The 25,032-nt window shown below is 38.1% G+C and overlaps 3 protein-coding genes across 13 annotated transcripts in view; 1 reads left to right on the top strand and 2 right to left on the bottom strand.

Annotated features, from left to right (window-relative positions):
• The window catches only part of LOC100747372 (disks large 1 tumor suppressor protein), a 537,264-nt gene that overhangs the window by 40,666 nt on the left and 471,566 nt on the right, over window positions 1-25,032 (top strand). Inside the window, exon 1 of one of the 7 annotated variants that reach the window (XM_012387747.3) lies at window positions 17,034-18,745. The exons of the other annotated variants lie outside the window; for them this stretch is intronic. Coding sequence (XP_012243170.2) covers window positions 18,673-18,745 — 73 coding nt within the window. The 5' untranslated portion in view covers window positions 17,034-18,672. Of the gene's footprint in view, window positions 1-17,033; window positions 18,746-25,032 lie in introns of those variants that run through there. 7 annotated transcript variants of the gene reach the window in all.
• On the bottom strand, window positions 2,337-4,108 carry LOC105680987 (facilitated trehalose transporter Tret1-like). Its single transcript, XM_012387767.3, has 2 exons — window positions 3,979-4,108; window positions 2,337-3,857 (listed from the first exon to the last, which is right to left on the bottom strand). Exons 1-2 carry the CDS (start codon window positions 4,046-4,048, stop codon window positions 2,536-2,538), a joined length of 1,392 nt encoding a protein of 463 aa, XP_012243190.1. The 5' UTR covers window positions 4,049-4,108; the 3' UTR covers window positions 2,337-2,535.
• Window positions 5,321-8,185, bottom strand: LOC105680986 (facilitated trehalose transporter Tret1-like). 5 transcript variants are annotated; one of them, XM_012387762.2, is made up of 5 exons: window positions 7,927-8,185; window positions 7,488-7,778; window positions 6,857-7,402; window positions 5,880-6,322; window positions 5,321-5,466 (listed from the first exon to the last, which is right to left on the bottom strand). In XM_012387762.2, exons 1-5 carry the CDS (start codon window positions 7,988-7,990, stop codon window positions 5,392-5,394), a joined length of 1,419 nt encoding a protein of 472 aa, XP_012243185.1. In that variant the 5' UTR covers window positions 7,991-8,185; the 3' UTR covers window positions 5,321-5,391. The 5 variants fall into 5 exon arrangements, with proteins under 5 accessions (XP_012243185.1, XP_012243187.1, XP_033177636.1 ...); XM_012387764.3 differs by having other exon boundaries at window positions 7,488-7,792; window positions 7,927-8,163; XM_033321745.1 differs by having other exon boundaries at window positions 7,488-7,775; window positions 7,927-8,100.

Genomic DNA, 25,032 nt, shown 5'->3' with positions numbered 1-25,032 from the left:
ATTCGAAAGTTTAGAAATAATTACTTCGTACGGTATTACCAAATGTAGCGCTGTAATTGGTATCAGGTAAGAGGATTCAGAGCAGAGAGTTGACAGGATAATTGACTCGGTTTAGTTGTAGACAGCTTTAAAGCGATTAGGAGTTCTGAAACGAACATAGAGACGACCTGCATATAGGAGAACGATTGAGTTAGTGTTCGAATAGCTATTACATGCTCAATACATTATATAGTATGAAAATTTCTCTATAATTGGCATAAGCGTGGAAATATAGAATGAAGCAATTTCGCCTCGTTTCGGATAAAATCTAGCGGGGGAACTTACAAATTTAAAGATATTGTTTTAAAATGAGCAATTCTGATAATACTTTTAATATATATGGACAGGTTAAATGTGAATGTATGACCCGCCGGTTTCGAAACCACCAATCGTATAGAACTTGAAGAAAGCCAGTGATGTACAATGCTTGCTTTAAAGCGTACAATTTCCGGGGCTCTGTCGGGAGAAGCGTTTATATCCGCGTGACGATAAACTATCTTGTTTGTTCCCGAGAAAGCTTTAAAGTAGCATCATCCTATTTTCTACAATAAAACGAAAAAATGCAGTTATTTAATTGCGTTAGTTCTTCTTGTAGTTTTCTGGCTCGTTACGATCGACTCTGCATTTAAATTGTACTACATATATATTAAGTGAGTGGACTGTATTAAGGAAATTTCTAAAAGTTGTCTTAAACATGATCCTTATATCAATTCGTTCGTTAGATTCTTAAAGAATATTATTAATATCCAGCTACATATATTCGCTAAAGCTTATTACAATTTAAACGATTATAACGAAGTTTATCTGCTTACCGAGCTCGATCTAGTGTACAACTTTGGCGAATATAATCGAATAGAATCGAGAGTTATCAAATCGGCAAACTGACACTTTATTTCCGGTTCAACGTATTCAACATTGAACATTCAGCTTCTATTATCCTGAATATTCCACTTTAGTTTCGAGCGATAATCGCCCCGTTTACGATGTACCTTTTTTGCTTCTTTTACATCCACTAAACTGTAACGATCGTTACGACTACAAGAAATAAAAAGGGAAATAAAGGGAAAGGAAAAGAGAGTAAGAAAACTGAGGAAAAAATATTCGCACAATAGTAAACCAAAGCAAAAAGTGAATATTTATGAATATTTCATGAAGCGGACAGATAACTGTAGAGGTGCTGTTAAAAGCTTGATACATTTTCTCGATATGGACATGATATTAATTACAATAATTCCTATAATATTTTATTCTGCAGAATATTCTTTCCGGAAATCGGCTTATCGCAAATCTGAATCGGGCTAAATGCTATAACTTAACAGCGTTGGCGCATGTCAGAGGACAAAGTCGGCTCCGTGACCATTATTCCACCCTGGATGGATCAAAGAATTATTGGTTCACGCAACTCTCGAAACGCAATTGGGTTGCACGGTAATCAATTTAAAATGATAACTGGTCACATACGCCCGGAGGAACAGCGGATGTGTGCGCGATACGTGAAACATTTATTATGAAATAACAGTTACGTTTAAGTAATTAATTCGCCGCGTTGATGTTCGGTTCGTCATCACGGAAATATAACATAATGTAATTTTATACGTTCTGCTTTGTATCATTAATACGCTATGATAAATAATTTTTTTTTATTGTAATTGTCTTTTCTTATGTTTCTTTTATTGCGGAATATAGTTCTTGTGTTATTTGCAATGTTTGTAAAAGCGAAATAGCTTGCGAAATCGGTGACAGTTTTTGGTACTAATGATATTTATTATCAGAGCTTTTTTGTAATACACGCTCGTATCATTTAATAGTAAAAAAAGTCGCATCGTAAATTTGTATCGATGCCCTGATGTTTATAAGGGTATCAAGAACAGTCATCGTGCAATGACCCGGGCGAGATAAGGCAGTGTCCAATTTTCAGCAATGCCACCATGGGACCGTGTCACCTTTAACATTGTTGGCGTAGCCAGCACGGCTGAAATATCGTCTTGTAAAATATGAAACTGGCCGAGTTCCATCGTCGACGTTACGGCGGCGTGTGTCCGCCCCAAAGAGAAATAGCTACATCGTTTCTCGGTTAAAGGAAGAATGGCAAGCAAAAGAACAACAGGCATCGCGACCTTTTCTTCTATTATCCAACGTTCGTCCGTCGTTTCTGGATGCACTAGAAAATTCCTTGAGATGCGCTTTCATCGGTTCCAATGAAATATCTGTTGAACTGAGAGACAATCTTCGAGAAAGCGTATTCCGTGTACAGTCTTTAGTTACGAAGTAATAATTTCAGTTTCATAACACATTAATAACACAATCCATATTACGTTTATTTAAAAAAGTAATTGTCTACATTTAAAGCGAGTATTCGAATTTTGATATTTACAGTATTCGTATTTGCGCGCTTGTAAAATATTTATACGTTCATATAATAACTCAATTAGAGATTATAAATTGTTCCGTATTTTCCTCACGAGAGAGATTAGTCTTATTAACACTAGATATACTTCAAGCTTTACTCTTCCCCGTCAGTTGATCCTGAATTGCTTGCAAGGACATTCCTTTCGTCTCAGGTACACAGATCAAGGTAAATGGTATAGCCGTAGCCTCTAACAGGCCATAAAATAGAAACAAATATCGTTCGTTCAGAAAATTAAGCAGCGGCATGTAAGTGACGGTTGAGATGAAAGAGACAACGGCGGCTGTGCTGCTGATAATAAATGCTGCGATGCACTTTAGATGAGGAGGAAAGAGTTCGCCAAGCATCGTTGGTGGTAGGAGAGTAACACCCGAGAAAACTGTTATGTAGAAAGCTATCATTCCGGTAATCGCTAGTCCTTCCACTGTTTTTGAATCAAAACCAAAATCTAACAATTGAAACTCGACCGTTAACAGACTTAAAGATAACGCGATTCCAGTGCACGATATGACCATAACAATTTTCCTCCCAAGTCTGTCCATTAAAAGCATTGATAAACAAGATCCAATGATACCACATGCCATCACTATTATCACCACTTGCGCTGGGTCCATCACGCTAACTTTTGCGGACATGAAGATCGACTCCATGTAAAACGAAATGTTATTGATTCCGCTCAATTGAGCGTACGCGGTAAGAATCGTAACAATAATAATCGACTTACGGAAATGAACAATTTTTAACTCCCTGAGAGAGTCTGTTAACGTTTGCTTATTGACATTTTCAACAAACTTTCGTAAGTCCATGAATTCCGATTCTACGTCATAGTCTCTATGGTACCATTGAATCGATGATTTTGCTTTCTCGTCCAAGCTTTTCTTAATTAAATGATGAGGGGATTCTGGCAGCCAGATGAAAAGAATCATTAGCAAAAGGCAAAAAACTAAGGCTATCATGGCTGATACAGTCATCGACAAATACGCTCCCATAACACTCATTATAAAGTTTCCTGTCGCTACGCCGCTCGTGCCTAGTGCCATCAACGCTCCTCGGATGGTAGGATCCGCTATTTCCCCTAGATATATAGAATAGCAGCTGTAAGTTATCCCTAGGCTGATGCCACTGCAAAATCTCGAGACGTATAACCACTCCACGCTGTTAGCCAAGATGATGAACAGCCAACCAAGCGAGATGGGCACAGTGCTGATCGTAATTGTTGTCTTGCTGCCGACGTAGTTGACGCATATAGCGCCTCCGATAGCACCGAAAAATCTTCCCAGATTGAATAACGACACCACCCACGATATTTCCGATAGTGTCACCGGAAATGTAGATTCTGCAGAAGTTAAGTAGTTGATGTACGGAGACGACCATCCTCCCACTAATCCCAGTTCCGTTATCAACAACCAGACTGTAAGAAAAATTCAAAATTATGATTCTCCTTTTATCTGGATGTTTCGCGGCCACTGCAACATTGTTAATATTACTGCGCAATATGCATTTCGAAAAGTTAATTGGTGATTGGTTAATACCTCCACAACCAGCGATCCATTGCGGCCAGAACACTTTTTTCTTTAATTTCTCACTTCTTGCCTCGGTCATGATGAGTCCTCCGAAGGTAAGGAGCAGCTGACAGATGTATTACTTACATCAAAATTATATAGCTTTGAAAATAGTGAAACAGATTACATAAATGCAGATAACATCACGCATGCGTGCATTATTCCTATATATTCTATCATATGTTCAGGAATGAGATTTCCACGTTTCCATTTTTTAGTTTTTCACGAGAAACAAAAGACGTGGGGGGTAGAATGGGGGGTCTTGCTCGAATGAAAGCAATCACTTCTACGGTAATAACACGTTTTACTAACGAATATCATAAATTATACTTTGTAGGTGTTTGCCCTGTCTCCATACTGTTATAGAAATTGCTTTGTTTAAACAGGATGATTGTAATATCAGCATATGTCAAAATAAAGAGTCTGATAATTGGAAACTGACGTAATTTACAATTCTATGAGACGACAGAGATCATTTCAAGACTGCTTTTTTATTTAATCTCGCGTGATATATACTTAGTAATATTAATAACAACAGTAATATTATTAATACAAATATTTCATTGCAGAAAATACAAATATTCTTCTGGCTCTCCTTTATATACGAATCTCTGCTACTTGTAAAGTGGGAATGTATGATTCCTGTTGCGTATAATGAAAGTGTAATCATTTTTATCAGTAATATCATTTGTCTGACACACATATAATTCCATAGCTTAATTAGCTAACGAGCTGAGCTATGTTTGATTTGAGCTAATATTTTATTTTTACATGAATTGCGAGATTAGCAAGAGCTTTTCTTTCATCTATATAGTTGCAAGATAAATACATAGTTGAACAAACGCACTGTTTGATATTTATTTTAAATTCTTTTTGTTTAAATAATATGTTTACAGACTAAAACGATCGAAATAAAATACACCCTGGAGTTTTAAGTATAGTTTACAGGTCTTCAGCTTTGATTTTGAATTTAACGATCCCTCATGATGCAAATGAAAGTAATAATATCAGTTATCTAATATATCTTTTTTGTGCATATATTGTAGGAATTTAATGTTTAATTGCAAAATTCCTTAATAATTCTTCACGTCATTGCCTGATTAAGTTCTCTGGTGGTTATTTGCGAAATACTATTGTTTAGTGGCTTTTTGTGATAAGATAAGATACGTGTAATTACGTACAATTCGCTGAGTAATGGAGAAATTGAAATCTCCGTATATATGACTGATTATTTTATATAATAATCAACACTATATATTTCTCTCATTTTCGGTATATGTGATAAAGGTATATGATAAGAGTAATTAAAATATTCGTTCGTAGAAGTATCATTTATTTTTATTGAGATCACCTTTAGTTCACACTTTATTCCAATACAGTCTGTTATCGTACCGTTCTTGTTATTTCCGAACTGCTTCCTCCTTTTTTACTCTCGCTAGCTAGCATGTCCTGTATTTCCTGTCAACATTATATCGATATCGATTATTTAATACCACGTCAACGGGAAACTGAACAATGACTGATTCGTCCACTGTTTGTACAACAGGAACAGACTACTACATCATTCTGTCATTACCCACACTCTCGCGAGCCAACTTGACATCTTTTCTATTAGAATCGAATTAGCAAATTTTTGATGAATATCTACTGAATCATCTCATACGCCGCTTCAAATATATAATCTATCTTCGAGCCTGGATAAATAATAAATTAATAAAATCGAATATACTGTACAATATTTAAAACAGTGCTTCTTCAAAGACATAAAATTCCCTTTTACAAATATCACATCGTCGACAGAATATTTGCAATAATCTGATAAGATAATAATCTGATAAGATCGTGAACGTTGTGAATCAGTTAAAAATTACCTGCAAGGTCTTCCCCTTGGTTTCGGGCATTTCGGTGATCGAATATACCAAGCAGACGGTCATGGCTATCGCGTACATCCAGAATACGTATTTTTCGGACATGAGATCGATGAGCGGTTGGTAGGTTCTACTACAGATGAACGCGAATAACGCGGACGTGATGCTGGCAGTGAATCCGGCGATGCTCTTTAAATCGTCTGGGAAAAGCTCGCTGAGTATGGTGCTCGGAACCGGTATCAGACCGATGGACATCATCATGAAGAGTATCATCGCTAGGATCGGCAGCCATTCCAGACTTTTTGGTTCAAAATTCTGCTCCAGTAGCAGAAAGTGTAATCCCAGAAGCACCATCGCGATGATTACGCAGCCGCATGACACCGCAATGAGAACCTTTCTCCCGCACCGATCGATCAGATACACACTGATCCAGCCGATCACTATACCTGAAATGCGAATATCGTATCCTGTATCGATTCGAAAATCCTCGAAATAAAATAGAAGAGAAGAAATAAACCGGAGGACAAAAAGAAAGTTTCGTCCTTTTCCTTCGACGTCTTAAGTTATGGCAATAGTGGATGCGTGCTCTGGCGAGCTATCGCTTTGACGAATAAAACATTTAAAGACCGAAATGAATTTACATATACATGTAAAACGTATCAGAAGAAGCTAAAAAGTACATTTTTATTAAATTTTTGATCTAAATGTCGTTTTATGACTAAAAAAGAAGCATATAATATAGAGCGGTATGGATAATATATAATAGTTGGCAACGTAATGAATTTTAAAGCTACTTGTACAAGATGGAAAATGTAACGTATCATACCCATCAGAATACACATCCAGGGTAAACATAGCTTTAAAATGAGAACTGGACTATTTCGAAAATTCACGGATTATATCGGAATAAAAAGAAACGCTATTGAAACGTATCTTGAAACATATATGCATAGAAATTATTCTCTTTGTGTAAAATGTACCAATTCCAGTGGAGATGATCACGACGGTCGCCGGCTCCAGCGACGTCACTTTCGCGCTTCTTATGATTATTTCCATATAGTATGTCACGGTGTTTAACCCACTGAGTTGCATGAAAATGAACAACAGTATAATCATATAGAACGCGCGCCTATTCTTCCTTTCCATAATCTGATTGATTTTGTCGCGGAAGTTGGTTGATTTGGAAGATTGCACGAAGTCCTCGATTATTTCCAACTCGACGTTCACGTTTGATTTTCGGTGATACCATTGGATTGTTTTCTTCGCCTCAATCGCATTATTCTGCCGCACATAATAGTGAGGCGATTGTGGTAGCAACGGGAAGACCGTCATGAAGCAGATGGTCAAAACTAGACTTACAAGTCCAAAACACATCATCGACACATGACTGCCCATTATGTTGCCGATCAACGTTCCAAATGGCATCCCATTTACTATTGTGCTGACCAGTGCACCACGGATGTTGGCTGATGCTATTTCGCCTATGTAAAAGGCGAAGCAGCTATAATACATGCCGAAAGAGATACCTAAAAAAATATCTTCTAATAATTGTATGTACTTGAAGTGACAAGATACATGTGCGATCTATCACAAACGTCGAATAAAAATTACCTGCGCTAATTCTGAATACGTAAAGCCAAAATGCCGAGTTAGCAAATATTATGCAAATCCAACTTATTATAATAGGAATTCCAGACATTAACAGAGATCTTTTGCTGCCGTAATACTCCATGGTGACGGAACCGCCGATAGCACCGAATAAACGTCCAAATGGTAACAAAGAAACGATCCATGATCCTTCTTCATCCGTTATAGGTATTTCCGAGTCTTCCAGGGTCAAGCGTGCGAGGAAAGGGGACGTCCAACCGATCGTTAGTCCAATACTGATAGCCATTAGAGCCACTATGATGAAATCCCTAATTGATGTTGTATGAATTCACGCGAAACGTGCGACGATCACATAATATTTTTGTAACATCGATATCTGTGTCTAACTAAAATAACACAAGGATAATGCAACGTACACAGAAATGTAGAACTGTCGACTAACCTGTCAGACAGGTGGCCCATTGTGGCCACACACGGAGAAAAGCCTCTATTGCCTTCAGTTTCATGGATGCGTTGAGCGAGATAAAGCGCAAGAATACTTCTGACGGCTCTCCGCCGCACCGGTTCGTCACTACCGCGGATTCGTACTTCTAATTGATTTATATTTTCCTGTTTTCTCAGTTCGCATTCTCTTTCGGATCGTCGCCTCTCATAAATATTTGGCGCTCGGTATCTTAGCAGTGAGACATGATTCGTCATGAAGCTTTCGCTATCAGCGATACGGAAACTGCGTGCATTCGCGTGTAATATTTCAATCGAATTTTTGGACTGCCTCGAATATCGTATACCGCAACCTACTGATTGCACAACGTTGAACTATGTGCAATGTGAATAGAATCTGGCTCTCTAACAATTTCGAGCATCGTTATGGAAGTAGTTATGAACGGATGGTTGTTGTTTATCGAGAGAAACACTGCTAAGTTTTCAATGATTCAGCTTCGATTCATGTACGTGTACTTTCAGCCTTTTCCCACGACAAAAAGTTAAAACAGAAAACTTTAACCACTGAGAACCGCTCTAATTAACAACGAATTATGTTTTCATATGTGTTATTGCGCTGCTAATATCGATTTTGGCATGAAAATGAGGTTCTTCATGACTTTAATAGAAATGAAGATTGGATCGAAATACGGTTCAACGTGCTATTACACGAAACGAAATATTTATGGTCACGCGTTAATCAATTTTCCAAATTGCACGATGACTGGCGAGAAGCATAATTAAAATACACACTGGAATTTGCTTGAGTTTAATGAACGAAATAAACGAATAGAAATAAATATTTTCAACTTTTATTAAATTGACGTTTTCATTTTTGCGCCAGCTTGCAAGCTTGGAGCATGTTCCTGCGAAAAGAACGGTTTTTATACAACGTATTTTTCATGCTGATATTGTTAGTTTCATCCATTGTGCTCTTGATTTTTGTGATAAATTTCAATGTTTCGTTTTGCATCATTTCTGAATTTTCAGTTGTACGTAAAGGAAGAATTACTCGAAGAATGCATGTAATTTTCTAAGTTATAATTTTAAGATTCAATAGGATCGGTCGAAGTCAATGTGTATATCGATGAAATTTAAATATCTGTTCATTCTTGGAAATGGTTGTAATAGTATTGCGCCTGAGGATGTGAAATATTCGTTAAAAAGGTGCATATTGGAATGACATCACGCAGACACGTAATATGCACGTATTTTGGCAATTATGAAATTAAGAAATACTTGCAAGGAAAACTTATTTTCCAGTCCTTGAGTGACAATGATTTTCAAACTTCTAGAATTCTAAGGAAAAAATCTAACAATGATAGTTTTAGATGATGTGAAGTTTCTAGAATAATGTAAATTAGCACTTGATTCAAATACTAATTGTCTACAAATCATTTAGTGTTTTCAAAGACAATAAAGAAAAATAGATAAAGGAATAGATAGATAAGCAGTATGATAGATAAAAATCAAATTACATTGTAAACTGGAGAAGTTGTCAGCGTGACGAGGCCAACTTGGTTCTGGATTTCCTTTGGAAGTTGACGACGTTTCGAACGTTCGAAATCTTACGTCTCTTCATGCAGATTAGGGTTAACTACAAACTGCGATTCGACAAGGGTTTTCAGAGTCTGTCAGTTATTTGGTATCCCTAAGGGCAGTCCAGCGCAATCTAGCAACTTCAATATTTGATACATGTGGTCGGTTGTATGCCTGGCTCTTCGAACTAGTTTCACCGCGTGACTTGATGACGTGCAAATTGGATTACTTGCCCTCGGGAATCGCATAATTGAATTTGATCAGTTTTGCTTATTATCGAATGTACTTGCGATCTTATCGATAAAGTGCAGGATCAAAGTGAAAAAAAGCTTCAAGCTTGAAATTTGCCTTGTCATAGTGTTCGTAGTGAACTAAAATGAAAAGATATTAAAATTTGTGTATTTCCTCGTCCAATTTTCGAATGGATTTTTATAAGACAATTGTTCTGCCGATTTATGAAAGAAAGTTATAACCTGTTTGTCGATTGCGAAGTTACTTCGAGCGATCGTATGGTTCCCAACGGTTTGCCAAAGATCCAAGGATCTATATGCGCTTTTATTGCAGAGAGAAAAGCTATTCCATCGTCGTACACGGATTACTACTTCCTTTATTTACTTTACGCAGGAAGCTCCGTATAATTTCGCAAGGTTATTCTTAAAGCGGTGTCGCTGTATTCGTCTCTGCGAAATGCACTTTTCGTCTTTTACGATGTTTTCTGAATTTTCCTCAAAGCATCGGATAAACAAGCCTCTGCAACACATTTTCACGAGATATGTACATGTCCCGAGAGTTGCTCGATTTAGAAGTCTCCGGGCAATTTATGACTCGACGAGTTATTAGAAGTTAGTAACATTTGAATGACCATGATTACTTTTAACTTAAATTATTGAAATTTGTTCCACGGTACGACAAGTTCGCAAAATATTTATAATGCCAAAACCTCACGTAGCAGAGGTATCTTGGAAATCCAGCTCACGTCTCTAGTTCCGTCAGGGAGAGAAGGCTCTGATATACTTACGAGGGGTGTGAGTACGAGTGGCTATATTATAGTTTACTTTTAAGGAGACGACGAAATACGTCAGAAAACGTGGATATAGGCGTAGGAAGACTAAAGCTCGTAATGCTAGTCGCATGTAGATAATACATTATATATATAACATATATGTACATATATATATATAAGCGATATATATATATATATATACATGTATATATATATATATACATATATACCTACATGCATGTATGTTATTCTCTCGCCATATTTTTCTTACTTTCTCCTTTGCGTTGTCCTCTTCCTGTACTTTCTTTTTACCCTTTTCTTCTTGCCCTTTCATCTCGAACCTTCTCTTTGCCCTGGTCGTTTTTCTTTCTTTCCTTTTCCTTCTTCGACTTCCTTCTGGTCGTTCGCGTTTTATCCGACAACCAAGGGAGACAAAGATGAACTGGCGTACCAGCGAAAGGAGTTCCTGGTGTATAATGTAACGTTTCGAAAGCTATCACTCCTCAAGGTAAAAGGAAGGGGCTGAACCATAGTTGAAAAGGGTTGAAAGTAAAACCTAGCCGTGGAATAGGTAATGGCTAGGAAGGGAGCCAACGGCAAGGAGATATTCTTATACACCGTGTATCGTTTCATTTCGATCGAATTTTTATGATTCCGACAGTGTCAAACCGTTTGTGAAATTATCCTATGATTAAGTGTAAAAATCGCTGCTTTTTATTCTCGCAATCGATAATGGAAGAAATGGATAAAATTTCTAATCGCTTAATTTGGGAAACGTCATGTTCACGATAGTTTCATTTAATACGCTCGATAATTATTTTTTCTTCTCTTTATTACCTCAAACGCGTTGTCATGCCGCGAAAGACGGATTAAATAAAATCTCTCGAAAATTAATTTTCTAATTTACATACAGATTGATTAGGGACCCACTCTTGCAAGATTTCTTGCGATGGATTTATTTTATTTTTTGCGCGTCACTATTCGATTAAGAGGATATTTTATTTAGAAGATTTCGTTACGTAGTTTATGACATTTCCATTTTTCCTGAATTTAATTTATATGAAAATCATTATTTAAATTTTGCTATTCTAGTTCGTTCAAGAGAATTTTATTCGTTTATTGTTATTTTCATTTATGCGAGTTTCTTTCGTGTGCTACGTTCCGATAAATAACTGTATATTTATTTATATGCTGTCGGAACACTTTAGTTTCTATCAAGCACACATTTGTTAATGTTTATAACTTATGGAGAGCAACGACGATTGTGTATATTTTCATTTGAAGTTTTCATAATTCTTAATTTAAAAATAAAGACAAAATACTGATCACATTTTCGCATTTGCTTTTCACTAATTACTTAGTTAGCTTCGCCCGGAAGCGCAATTATGCCTACTTTATGTAACGAAAGAATTAGGCAAATTGATTTATTTCGTAAACTAAATCCGATGCACTATTGAAACGAAGCTTATAGTTTGTGTAATTAACGTTCTTTGTAATTAAATTCGTAATTGTATTACGGCACACTCATCATTACCGTCAAAGTCATAAGCGGATTCGCTTGAAGTAGTCGAGTTAAGACTGAGTTTCGGTGTTGAATAATAGAATTCAAAGAGCTGTCCTTATTATTTTCCTACAATTAACGGATGGATCATTTTGTTGGAAATTAAAAGCATAACGAGAAATCGCTTCGAGACATTACTTACTTCGTGTATTATTATGTCACGAACTTCGTAAATATATCTCAACACGATTGAGCTAAATTGAAAATGATTTTCAACTTGTTTTTACTCATAAAACATTATTTAGGTGACCTTTCCGAAATACGATAACGGGATGTCAGACACAATAGTAGACTTTTTCTTTCTCTTTTGCCATTATATATATAGTTCGGCTGCAGATATTTTCCACTTTATGCTCGGTTAGAGATGCAAGAGATTCTTTTCCCTTTTCACCGACAGTTTTGCTTCTTTATTTCTTTTAGTCAGGATTTGGTGAAACGTTCAGGATGCCTAGCTTTTTTCTGTTGATCGATAATAAGAAGCAAAGCGGGGTAAAATTCATAACGTATTAGGGATCTGACGTTTCGAAGAGACGCGCAATCGATTTGCTCCACTCGAGAATCGAGATTCGCATCGAAATTTGAGCGTCGAGTGATCGTTGAAATCGGTTCATTTTTACGTTCTCTGTCCTTGTTGTTCTCCTTTCTTTGTATTCTATCTTTTTTAGCAGAAAGATTGCTTAGTAATAATTACGTAAAACTGGAACGCAATTTCGCTGAGTTTATTCACTTTATCATAAACAAAGGCATCAAGTACGTACACGGACGAGGCAATATGAAATAAACACGGAGTTTCAATTTTTACAAAATACTGGGCATTGTAATATTTCATTAGTCTTTGATAAATACAACGATAACAACGAAAATACAAATTGTTGTAAATATTTTCGATTGATCCGTGCTATGAAACAGTACGACGAATGGTCGTTAGTCTATTCAATAGAAGTTCAAATAGAAATGACTTACACCGCAATATTGTATAACATGTTTATTATATTTGCTGAAGAACGAGCCCATATATGCGTTAAAATTAGCGTTGTTTGCATTGCGAATGTCGCCTATGTTCGGTGTGTATTTTTTGCCAACTGTAGACTGAATTTAACACGTAAAACGATCAGATGGTATTCTCTGTTAGCATTGTATCTCTGAATTGTTTCGCGACTCCTGAAATCAACCCCGCAATGGCTAGGAGATTAAGGAAGCTTAATCAGACTTAGGCAAATACCATTGTCGAGGAATTCTAGTTTATGATATTTAGTTATATACCAAATTTCCCAAATGCTAAAATCTTTGTGGGCTTCTCGCGCTTAATTTGTAGCATAACTCTTCCTTAAACGAAATATGTCGGTACATATTTATTTTTCGCGTCTCGACATATTTGCCGGAAGACTTTAACACGAACTGAAGCTGGTTGGTCCATTGCATCATTGATAATCGCGTGATCTTATCAAGCTAGTACATATTTCTTTCCAAGGTCGATCGTCATCATGATAGCTGTAATGATAAGTAATAAGGCGTAAAAAGCTATTAGGTACCCGAAGGATATTCTCCATCTCGTGCCAGCTCTTTTTCTTCTTTACTCTCGTTAAGAAGACTTTCGACGTGAAAGCGGGATTCTTCAGGCCAGTCAACGGAAGACGTAAAGCTGAAGCGAGGAGATGTCGGCTTCGCGGATGGCTTTCTTCCATCGTCTTTTCGTTTCATGGGGTTTTATCTCGTTTTCTTCATCCCGTATTATTTGTTCGCGCCGCTTTTCCATCTGAGAGAGAAAGATAAACCGAGAAAAGAAGCGGAAGAAAGGGAGATGGCAAAAGAGGGGGTGCCGAACGAGGGAGATGAAGGAAAGAAAACACAGACAGCGGTCGTGTTTCTCTTCTCCGTGATGCTCTATCCTATTACACGCGTGCGCTCGATCAATGATCGCATCAAACCGTCGAAAATGGTTAAGGTGAATGCGAGCATTAGATATAAAGCGTTTTCCAATTTTAGCAAGTGTTCCGCTCGAATTTTTTCCCGCGCAGACCAAGTTGCCCTAGTTCGTCGTATTTTCATACAGTCATACGAAACATTTGTCGTCTCTGTAATTGCTTTTCACAATGACTTCCCCGCCGTTAGTAACGAAGTTACCGTCGTTGTTGCGAAAACTTTTGTTTTATTTCATAGCGCGGAGCTTCGAAACATAAAAGACTCTATTCTCCTTCCCAACGACGAAAGAGAACGACGATTTTTCAGTTACGGCACCGTAAAATTTACCTATTCGTATTTGAATCGGCGAGTCCGTAAAAATGCTATCTATTATGTCATAGAAATCCGAAGTAACAACCGTAGTCAAAGGAAAAAAGGAAGAACCAGAAAAGAACGAGATTCGAGTGTTTTACACGAGTGAATTTCATTGCCGCTTAATGTCTGATCGAGTATCGTATAGTACTACTTACCGTTAATCTCTGATCTATCTTAATCCGGGACATTTAAGTCTTGTTGCTAACTTTTGTATCCAAAAATAATAAAACAACACAAAGATATTTATCGAAATAATGACACTTTGCGAACCTTCTAAAAAAGCTAAAAATGTTTTTAAACATCTACACCGTCTATATCTATATCTATAAAGTAGCACAGTACAACAGTTGAACCTACCCTATTTCTCGCATCCCCAATATTTGTTTGCCGCGTGTATCATCCAACAACGCTGCATCTGCTAATTATTTCAAGCACCATATTTAAGGTATAGCTGTCAAGTCGTAATTTCTTTCCTCGTGGGCCGAGGCTCTACGTTGTTAATGGGAGAAATGGAAAGGTGCACGAACACTTGGCACGGTCGGCGGCCGTGTGTACGTACGAACGGAGGAGGAAAGGATTTCGCGAAGGTACGGGCAAAGGTAGAGGTCGTGGATGAAGTTGGCGGGACCGAGGAGGAGGACAGGGAAGGAGGTGGGTTTGGGGGGCGGTCCGGGACGAGTCAAGGGGTTGGAAAAGGGGCGACTCCGGCAGTCAGCGGGTTAAAGCCGCTCCGAGCGGGCGTTCCATGTGCGTTGCCTCCGCTTCCATGAAATTCCGACGGAATGTCGTGCAAAGAATGCTGTCGACGACGCCGTTGACTCACGTGTTAATCGCCTCGGATAGTTTACGTGATTACATCTTGCTCTTCGGCGTTACAAGTGATGTTTTGTTTCGATGATCCTCGAATCGATGTATCGGCGTGTTCACTTTAAGCTGTTCTACAAACTGAAAAACGAACTAACTTTCCGACTAACGTCCTGTCTGTGACATGTGTTATTTAACGAACGTACAGTGATCGCGATGTGTGTTTCTTTGAATGGATAACGAATCCAGGCTCGATTTATTTAGAAGATCGAGAACAGTTTTCGAAACATCAAAGTATACTGCGATAGGAGAAACGTCTCGATCTTGCGATAGCGTTAATATTTTTCGCATATTTACTACGACACTTTGATCGAGTTACGTCATTTTATCGGAGATTTTTGTTCTTCTTCAATGATTTTTTCGTAGAGACAAATTGGTTTCGCTTTGAAGTTATTTGAAGTTGTCGGTGGTGTATGTACATTACGGTGAATATTGAAATATACGGGAAAACGGTTTTCATCCGTGACGAGACTTATTTCAATGGTATTGTTCGTTGAAAATAAATTCCGAATTTAACAACTTTTGGGATACTTTGATGGAGTATACTCGGAAATTGCGATGGTCCCTTTATTGACTCGATGTTTGAACTTTTCTAAACGTAGCCGGCACATGTATCGGCGTAAAAGTTCTTTGACACGACTAATGGCCTTTGCCTCCCGTAGAAAAAATTACCGGTCTATATATCATAAACAACACGATGAATCACCGTACCATTACGTTCGATAACACGTATACCATACTCATATGCTTATCAAAATTTGCTTTCCGAGGAAATGTAAATTGTTTGCATCACTGTCTGTAAGGTTTGAGTCCGATTTATTACGAAAAGAAACAAACACATCGCATCGTCTCGGTAAAAAATAACGAGCTGAGCAATTGATGGTTTTTTTCTCGGCGTTTCGTTCCCCTGAAATCAAAATCCTCTTACTCGTATAAAAGATTAAGCTGTTAGTAAATATTTACCTTGCGCGGAGTTTTCGGTGGTGGAAATCGTATTCATAGAGATCGAACTAAATTTATGGCATAAATTTTGTACATATATCAAGAGAGATTTATGTATTGGTCGGTTATCAGCATTCGCCTAAACAACCGAATTTTTCGAATGATTCTCCCGTCCAAGAATTCGGCGTGCTCTAAGGCAAAATAACGCGGTTTAGGTAAAATTCGAAATGATGTAATCGACGGTATTATAGAATTCGGATGTCATTGTCTTGCGTGATTGACGGCACGAGTATGTAATGGTTAATTGAGGATTTGCGCATCAGGATAGCGTGCGATGCTTCATTGAATAAGTTTGTCTTAACGGAAGCTAATATTTACGAAACAGAACTTTAGAGAAATTGGATGTTCCGAAGCAGTACCGACGACGATTAAACTCGAAGGGTCGATCGAACCTGGCTTTTAAACAGTACGTAATTACGATCAGTCTTTCACGAAGCGAAAAACTTTTTTAATTTCGTCGATTGGTTTTTACGATGCGCAGAATCGAATAAAAATGACTCGCTAATTAACTCCGTTGAGAAACTTTTCGTGTCACCGTTTCGACGAAAACAAAATAAAGGAAATAAGTGAAACAAGAAAAAAGTATAATATCGCCGAAAAATTGCATTATTGTGCGAGATATGTAACAAATTGAGTGAAACGTGATCGCATGACATTCACAAACGATACTTCTTGATTAATTGCAAACTAATACGCGTTCGAGAATCGTAGAGTTTCGATATTACTTAATGGGAATGGGAACTAAATCCAGACGTCCTTGTATCGTGAAATTCCGGCTGACGCGTGTAATTTCGTCGCTGCAACGTATCGTTTCAGTGTCGCCGAATCGACCAACAATAGAAAAAGTAACAAAAAAAGAAAAAAAAGTAGGGTATGGAGAAAGCGAAATCGCTATAGACGGTGCAATTAACTCGTTGACAGGTGTTCATCTCGCAAATCAATCGTGTGTCTGGTTCAGACGGATCAGTCACGTGCGCGTGGTTGGCATCATAAATGCACTTGACTGCAACCATTTTCTGTGCGGTTGCATAACCAGCCTCTCGGGAAAATTGCGTTAATTGCAGCCCAAATTTTCCAGCTTCCATTTTCACGCTGATAAAGTCATTGTTCGTAGCGTCAAAGATGCGTCCTCATCGGAGATTGTAATCTCTTAAGCCATACGAGAAGAGCGACTACAGAAACGATTAAACAACCGACTAGATGTAAATATACTTTCAGAGAATAAACCATTCGTGTTTGTTATTCATCGGGATATCTGTACATCAGGAGATTATTTATGAACTTTATCGGGTAACATCGCGGTATAACGAAACGATGTTTTATACAGGCTTACTAGATTCGGGGTAAGATAATAATTTTAACGAAATTATCGATTGGTGTTTGAAAAAGTCGGGCGAATAAGCGGTCTGGCGTTATACTACCGGCGTTTGGAAAATAAACGGGGCACTGGCTGAAAAAAGTCTGTCATGATCCATGTAGGAAGATTAAACGGAAAAACCGAGGACGGTGTATTACGTATTGCCAACAGAACGTCAGTGTCGTGTTTCCATGTTAAAAACTAAGCTTAAAAACCACCGCAAACTTTGACATTGCCGTCGCGTGTAATTTTGGACTTTCGAACAAAAGAGGCGAATGAAGTTGTAATAAAGCGGATAGACCGTACCCCGTAAACATGTCATTTTTCATCCGATGTTTTTCCAGAAAACAGATTTCATTCTCACCGACGAATTTATATGAGATATCGAGTTGGTGGTGCTTTTGAAGTGAAACTGGTGCATGGTGAAACTGGAACGAACTACATCTTTACCTCTGCGATTCGTCGGTTACTCGAATAATTCACATCGATGAAACGATCGGTGTGCAGGAAGCCGGTGATTGTGAAAGTTCCGCAGCGCGTTGAGATCAAACCCTCGAATTCGCAATTAAAATTGTTCGAAATTCTACCAGTCGACAGACAGTCGGCCACGTACTTAACCGTGTTCTTCGTTGGTGATTAGAAGGGAAAGAATGGCAAAACTGGGCGAGGAGAGGTGAGCGAATCGAAGCTCGCGGCTCCAGATAAGAGAGAAAAAGGTGTTTTAACGAGTAGACTGAGACGGTGGTGGCTCGTGGTGATCGATCCGCGTTATTTGCGGTGTATAATAGCGACGCGAGTGGGCCCAGCGTCAATTTGTCTCGCTTCTCACTAAGAGGTAGCCGGTCGACGACGAGGATTCATCGATCGATCGATCGGCGTGCGCGGGCCACGCGTATTGCTCGTGGACACCCGCTTGCAGCGTGCTGCTGTTCCTACCGTCACCAACCATGCATCCGCGATCATCCGAATACGGTTGTTCCGGCATCGGTGAAGGATCGTCGAGTGGATCGCCGAATTGACAGAGAAGGCTTGCTCTGTTAAGCATCGGAGGCCACGGCAACACTCTCGTGTACACGTTACTGCCGGCGGGTGTTAATTAGCAGACATGTATGCCCACGTGCACGGTGATAACGGCATGTGCTGTTATCTGCCTACCGTGCTCTACCTCGAACGATACCGTAAGTTCTTCCTTTGTACGTTGTAGTCCTTGGTAGCCAAGAATCCTCGAACTTCTTGTTCAACTTTACCTTTCTCTGTGTATTATCATTGTTGAATTTTTATACAATTTGTTCCGTTTTTAAAACGCGTGGTTAACCGCGAAGATTACAGATAGCGGGAAGGTTCCTGAAGTTATTCTGAAAATTGTGATTTCAACGTTTACGAATATATCTTGAAAAACGAAATCGGACGAATCCGATAATATTGATATATTTGATATGTATCATCGGTAAGCGTGTCCTTTGTATTTGTCCGAGAAACGATTTAAAGTTTACGACGGAAAATAAACATATTTTTGTCTTTTACTTACCGTTTCTTTGTTACGGTCGATAGACGATCAAGGAAAAGGTAACGTTGTTCCGTTGCAAGTTGGTTGCGATACTTTGTGCAAAAAGAAGGATGCAATACCATGAATCCATTTCATGTGAAATACGTTTTCGTAGTTGAACGTAAACGATCAGGGGCTCGGTAGCGAGTATCCTTAAGCGATGGAGTATATTCTTGGGCGTATTAGTTTAGAGAATGGTGAGATTAGCGTTATTTTAAGGCGGCCGGCCTGAGTGCAAAACGAGCAACGAACCGGCGGAAGAGAGCGGACGTTAACACGGGCCCAAACTTATTTAGAGAAAAGATAGCGAAAGGTTTTGCATAATGAAGCAGTTAAAGTACGGCTTTCGTTAACGCGGAGGCGTTAGCCAACGCGGCTCAGGCAAATATTATAGTATGGTAATCGAATAAACGAATGGCGAACCGAGATTGTTCACGCCTTTCGTGTAAATTTGCGGAAATTTATTTTCTCGTCACGGTTCGGTATCACTGGATCGTATGCAAACTGTTTGATAATTTACTCGATACGCGTCGCTTATTTTTCGCATCGTTTTACGCCGGATTTTGTCTCTGAAAAAATTATAAATCAATCTTCTTGACGATCGGTGACGACAAATTTTTCAAGGGACGAGTTTCAATTGCTTTAGAATATACAAAATACGTTAATTGCGATGCGTTAATTATTTAAAGTGCGTTCGGTATTTGTTTTATTATTGCGGCATAAACAGTTACGGTGGATAAAAAATAAATAGCTTTTCAATCTTTCCAGTTTATCGATAATCTTCTTTGTTATTCATTTCTTCACCCAACTGGCGCTTCCAACGTTTAACAAAGGAAAGAGACGAGGTGCGACGTATGTCGAGGTTTGAATTGTGAGAATCTTTTTTTCGACGCTTGATGATTTATATGGGAATAGTAATCGGTGATAAACGCTGAAATACTAATTAAACTATCGAAATTTAATTCTCGTTAGTTCGTTCAAAAACGTGGATACGTGTTGTGCCGATGAAAATTGCATGTAGTGTTAACATTCAACCATTGTTTTACTAACCGCTCCATTATTGTTTCGACGTTTATTTCGCTGTTAGAGAAGAAATATACTTTTAATTGTCAAGAACGAAGAAAATTGCGAAATGCATGGTAATTATACTTGCATTTTCCTCGGTCCGTTCAAAGTGCAACGAGAATACCTTTGGAACGAATTTAGTTTCACGTTAACCCTCCTTTTAACTTGACGAGGATTCAATGTGCGAATTATATTTCGATGGGACGAGAAAGAAATAGAGGAACGGATAATGTTCATGGAAAATATTTGAGATATTGCAGTAGGGTCAGAGTGTTTGTTTTTACGGCATTTTCAATGGTCGACAATGGAATCGGGACAAATGGACATTGAGATTATCGCGGTTTCACGCTATGGTTGCTCCAGACGACTGCTCGGTGGGCGGAGGATCGTTTTAGCTGTCACGCGCAGAATGGAGATTAAATTGGCACTGTTTGTACGATCGCCTTCGGTGCCCACTTGTGATTGTTCTTTATTATCATTCGCGTACAATAATGAATGGTCGTGTGGAAGAAATAGACTTCGAAATTGTTGGAAACTGTGAATTTTTATGCCTATTCCTTCTCGATCAAATGGAAAGGGCAACGGCTTTTTCCCCCTCGCTAAACTGTGATTTTAGGTAAGGAGCTAACGGGAAAGTTATTGGATCTGGATGAATCTCTGTTCGAGATAAAAGTACGGGGAATATTGATAACGTATAAAATAATTAAATAGCGTAGACGTGAAAAGACCGGTTCGGATATTATTCAAATATAATCAGTCATGCTTCATTATTCATATCCTGTTCATATTCTTCGATAAAAGTTTCTACGAAATGGCGGAGATTATTGAAGCCTACTTTTTCATTGCGTTATCTATCGACTGAGGAAGAATCGATTCGGAAAACATTCTACCGGCAATCACGATCTTATAGCCTATATGTTATCCTAAGGACGTTTTCGATCTACTGATCCCTTTGATCGTTGGACTAAGATCATTCACTGGAACAGGGACATTGTGTAAAGGCTCGTGTCGACTCGATCCTAGAAAATTCCCAATAATTTCTCAACTTTCCATAAATGCTACCTTCTGGCTGACTTTTCAAACCGTGAAGCGAGCCAGCTGCATTTTGATTCAATTCGATCATCCTAGGATTTCTTAAATACGACGGAAACGTATTTCGTATTGGTCTTTCGATTAATCGTTTCGTGATAAACGGCGGCTGTTTATCATAATAAAGAATATCTGATACTCATTCCCTTCCTATGCATTCTTCGCGGGAAGCAATTTACGATTCTCGGTGGAGATACCGTGCAACATTTTTCCACTTTACTGTCACGGTGATGGCACGAACAGAAAAAATTGCATGAGTTACTGTCAAAACCGCAGCTCGTTATAAGAATCCAGATTTTGTGGCTCCCTGGGAATCTTTTCATTACGCGAAGTAGTTTAATCGCTATATTCTGCCACTGCTAGTTTTGTAATTTCAGTATCAATGTTAATTCATAGAGATGATAAAAATAATAATAAAGCTAGAGGTATAAAGTTAGGTAAATGTGTTTGATATTTCGTCCAATTTTCAGGACCTTAAATATTGACCGAGATATAAACTTAAATATTGACACGCGTTAGCATGATGGAAACTTGCGTTTAGCGAAATATATTTATTCATTCCAACGTGTATGTATAATTTATGCCTGAATGGTATGAAACTTCTGATACTAAATTACGGGTACGTCGCTCATGCAAATTGAACGCGGTCGGGGGCCCGAGGATGCAAATGTACTACCTCCCGAATGTATACCAACGTGCCGAACAAATGAGTTAGATAATAGCAAGAGAAAAGTAGGGGACTCGCATAGGGAAGAAAAGGGAAGAAAAGATCGCGAAAAGGGAGAAAGAAGGAAAGCATCAAGTGGAAAAGCCGACTGGATGTCACGGATCCGTTTTCCTTTCCTGACAGCGGTAACGTGCAGAACCTTACCAGGAGGAACATAAAATTCTTCCTCTCTATGTGGAACGTAGGTATTCCTTCTTTTTCTCTCTCCTCCCCTTTTCACCTTGCTTCGCTCCCAGAGTTTTCTTTCTTCGTGTTCTTTTCACATTGATTATTTTCTTTCACGTTAAAACTGGCATTAAATTGATTACGTTATTAAGTTTCGCTTGCCCATGTTTCATTCTAGAGCCGTGTTAATTAGAAAACTCGCGAAACCACATGAAGCTTATTACGCGGAAGGAAGATTTAAAACATATCGCAATTCTCTTTTTTTCTGTGTAATCTACGGTGTTTTATATGTGGATGTTTTGTATTACGTTCTAATGAAAATTCTTGCGAAAGAAGAAAAATTTTCTCATACTTTTCGATACTTCGGCGCGTTGGTTTTTAAGTATTCGAAAGGTTTTGTCGTCATTCACGGAAGAGATATAGGAGGAAAAGTGGCACGGAATATTAAGGGGAACGGAATTACTTTTTTATCTCGACTTAACGTCAGCCGATCGACTCCCCAAAGGAAATTTATTACCTTTAATTTTTCTCGTTTTTTCTTCTTGAGTCACGGCTGAGAGGTTTGATATTTTCTTGCGATTTTCATCCCGGTTGCTGGCAAAGAATTACTTTCTACTCAATGAAGATGACGGCCTATCAAATGGATCTTTTCAGTAATGCATGAAGGAGAAGTCTCGAACGCTTTAATAGACGTCGTAGTTTGACACATCGATAAAAATGGAAGAAAGATAAAAAAGAACAAAAGATAAGACTATTAAACCTTAATTCAAAACTGATACCTATTGTACCGATATATTCTCTGTAAAAGATTCGATTCACCGTTCAATATAAGATTCCTTTCGTTTCTCTTTGAATTTTTAAGATGTTCTAAATGGAACTTGCTTCCATTTTCATTTCTATATCGAAATTTCCTCTTCCTTTTCCTAGAAATTGTGTTCGTAATAACGTGTTGGCAGAGAAGCAAAATAAGGAAGTAATGAAATGTACCAACAATTTGCTAACCAATTAACAGAATTGTATCAGCACTAAAAAACTATTTGAGAGCATACGAGTTCGTTTATACCATTTTGTTGTCTTTTTCTACATTTCATAGATGTTAACCCATTTATTAATAGATGTTTAAAATTAAGACAATAATCTGTCTTCTTCTCCTATATTCTATTCAAGTATTTGAAGTTAATCAGGATTTTAGAGTATGGACGGTAAGCAGATAGATTTTATATAATAGCAAATTGATATACGCGTCTTATAGAATCGAAAAAAAAAAAATGAAAACAAATTTTTTTAAATCTCTTTGGTAAAAAGATTTTGTGTATCGATACTCGTAACTTTATTTCCCGCAAAAAGCATTTCGACTTTCTGGTAATGTATATTAAATATTTGGAAGTATCGGTATTTTCGTATACGCTGTCCCTTTTGACTAGAATGCCAAGCCAATCTTTCATCCTACAAAACCATTTCCTTTAACGCGAATTTTTATTGCGTAAAACAGTTCCTACTTCGCGGAAAAACGAATTTCTCGGATTTCGATGCATCTCCGAGTCACGTTCAGCCGCATTTGTCTCACGCTGGTGTGTTTTCGCGACATGGGAGGAGGTAGGATCCAATTATTCGAAATTTCCATAATTCTAGAACTACAGGGCCCGTATTCCTGTAGCCCGTAAATTCCGAAAATCTGTATTCCGCTGTTCCCTTGTTTATCTTACGCGCCAGACGCCAGTGTCGGTAATATGATGGCCTGGATTAAACGTCTGCGAATTCTCGCGCAACTTCCAATTGATTCGCGTCTAAACTCTCTGCTTTTCGTCTTCCATCGAACCGGAGCTGAATCTCGATCTCCGATCCTTTTCCATTGCTTCGAATCGAATCGAATCGAATCATGTTCGAAGATTATTCACAGCACATCCGAAACAATAATTTAATCTGTCACCACACCGTTAGATGCGCCGTTCTCTCCGTTTGTTCGTTGGAATTTACAATGTATTTAAAGGGCGGTGTTCCTTTGGTACGTATAACGTATATCCGCGGTGGTATATCATGGATCATCGGCCAGAGGGACGTTTCATCCACTATTTTTCATAGAGTTTCGAAATGACAAGCATCGTTCCATTTACGTTTTGTACACGCTTCTATAAAGCATGATAAATGTTCCGGTTTGTGCGGTTTTGCGTGTATCCTGTTTGCATAAACTTAGCCCGAAGAATGTTTCGTTTCGCGATATTACGGACGCACGTAAAGAATTCCTACGATTTTGGTTTACGACGGAGGGAGAAGCCCGCCCGTCATTCTCACGAACATGAGGTAGCAAGGGCGTGCCAGATAAATTTCACTGTTCATTACTTTAGCCACTTATTCCACATTTGTAGGTTCACTAATTGATTTTCCTTTGTGGAAGATTGGAAGAGAAGGATAAAGATGTGTGAGATTTAACTATCGTTTGATAATTAATTTTTTATATAACTGGTATTCATTGCTAATTGCGAGCTTACACGACCTTTTTTCCTACGAACAAGCTAATGATCAGTTTCAAATATACTAAAAAAACATACTAAATATACCAGCCAGTATTAGGTATTCCAATTGCGATTGAGCAATTTCAATTATATGTGTAAATTATTATCTTTATTATCTATTATAAATTATTATCATCTGTTTATGTTAAAACGAAATTATACGTGGCTGAAAACTATCCTGTCCGTTAACATGATTTTGATCGCAATTCTATCTTGATTATGTCTGAAATATAAAATCTCTATTGCGTAGGAAATCAAGGTTTAATTAATTGTTGTGACTGTGCATTGCATTTTCAATAGATTAAATCATAGTTGCCATGATTTTTCTCGCGTTAAATAAAAGAAAATTTACAATGATTT

Source organism: Bombus impatiens, unplaced genomic scaffold (genome assembly GCF_000188095.3).
Source record: "Bombus impatiens unplaced genomic scaffold, BIMP_2.2 scf_0487, whole genome shotgun sequence".
Taxonomy (NCBI): Eukaryota; Metazoa; Arthropoda; class Insecta; order Hymenoptera; family Apidae; genus Bombus; species Bombus impatiens.
This window is presented reverse-complemented; position numbering and strand designations above follow the sequence as displayed.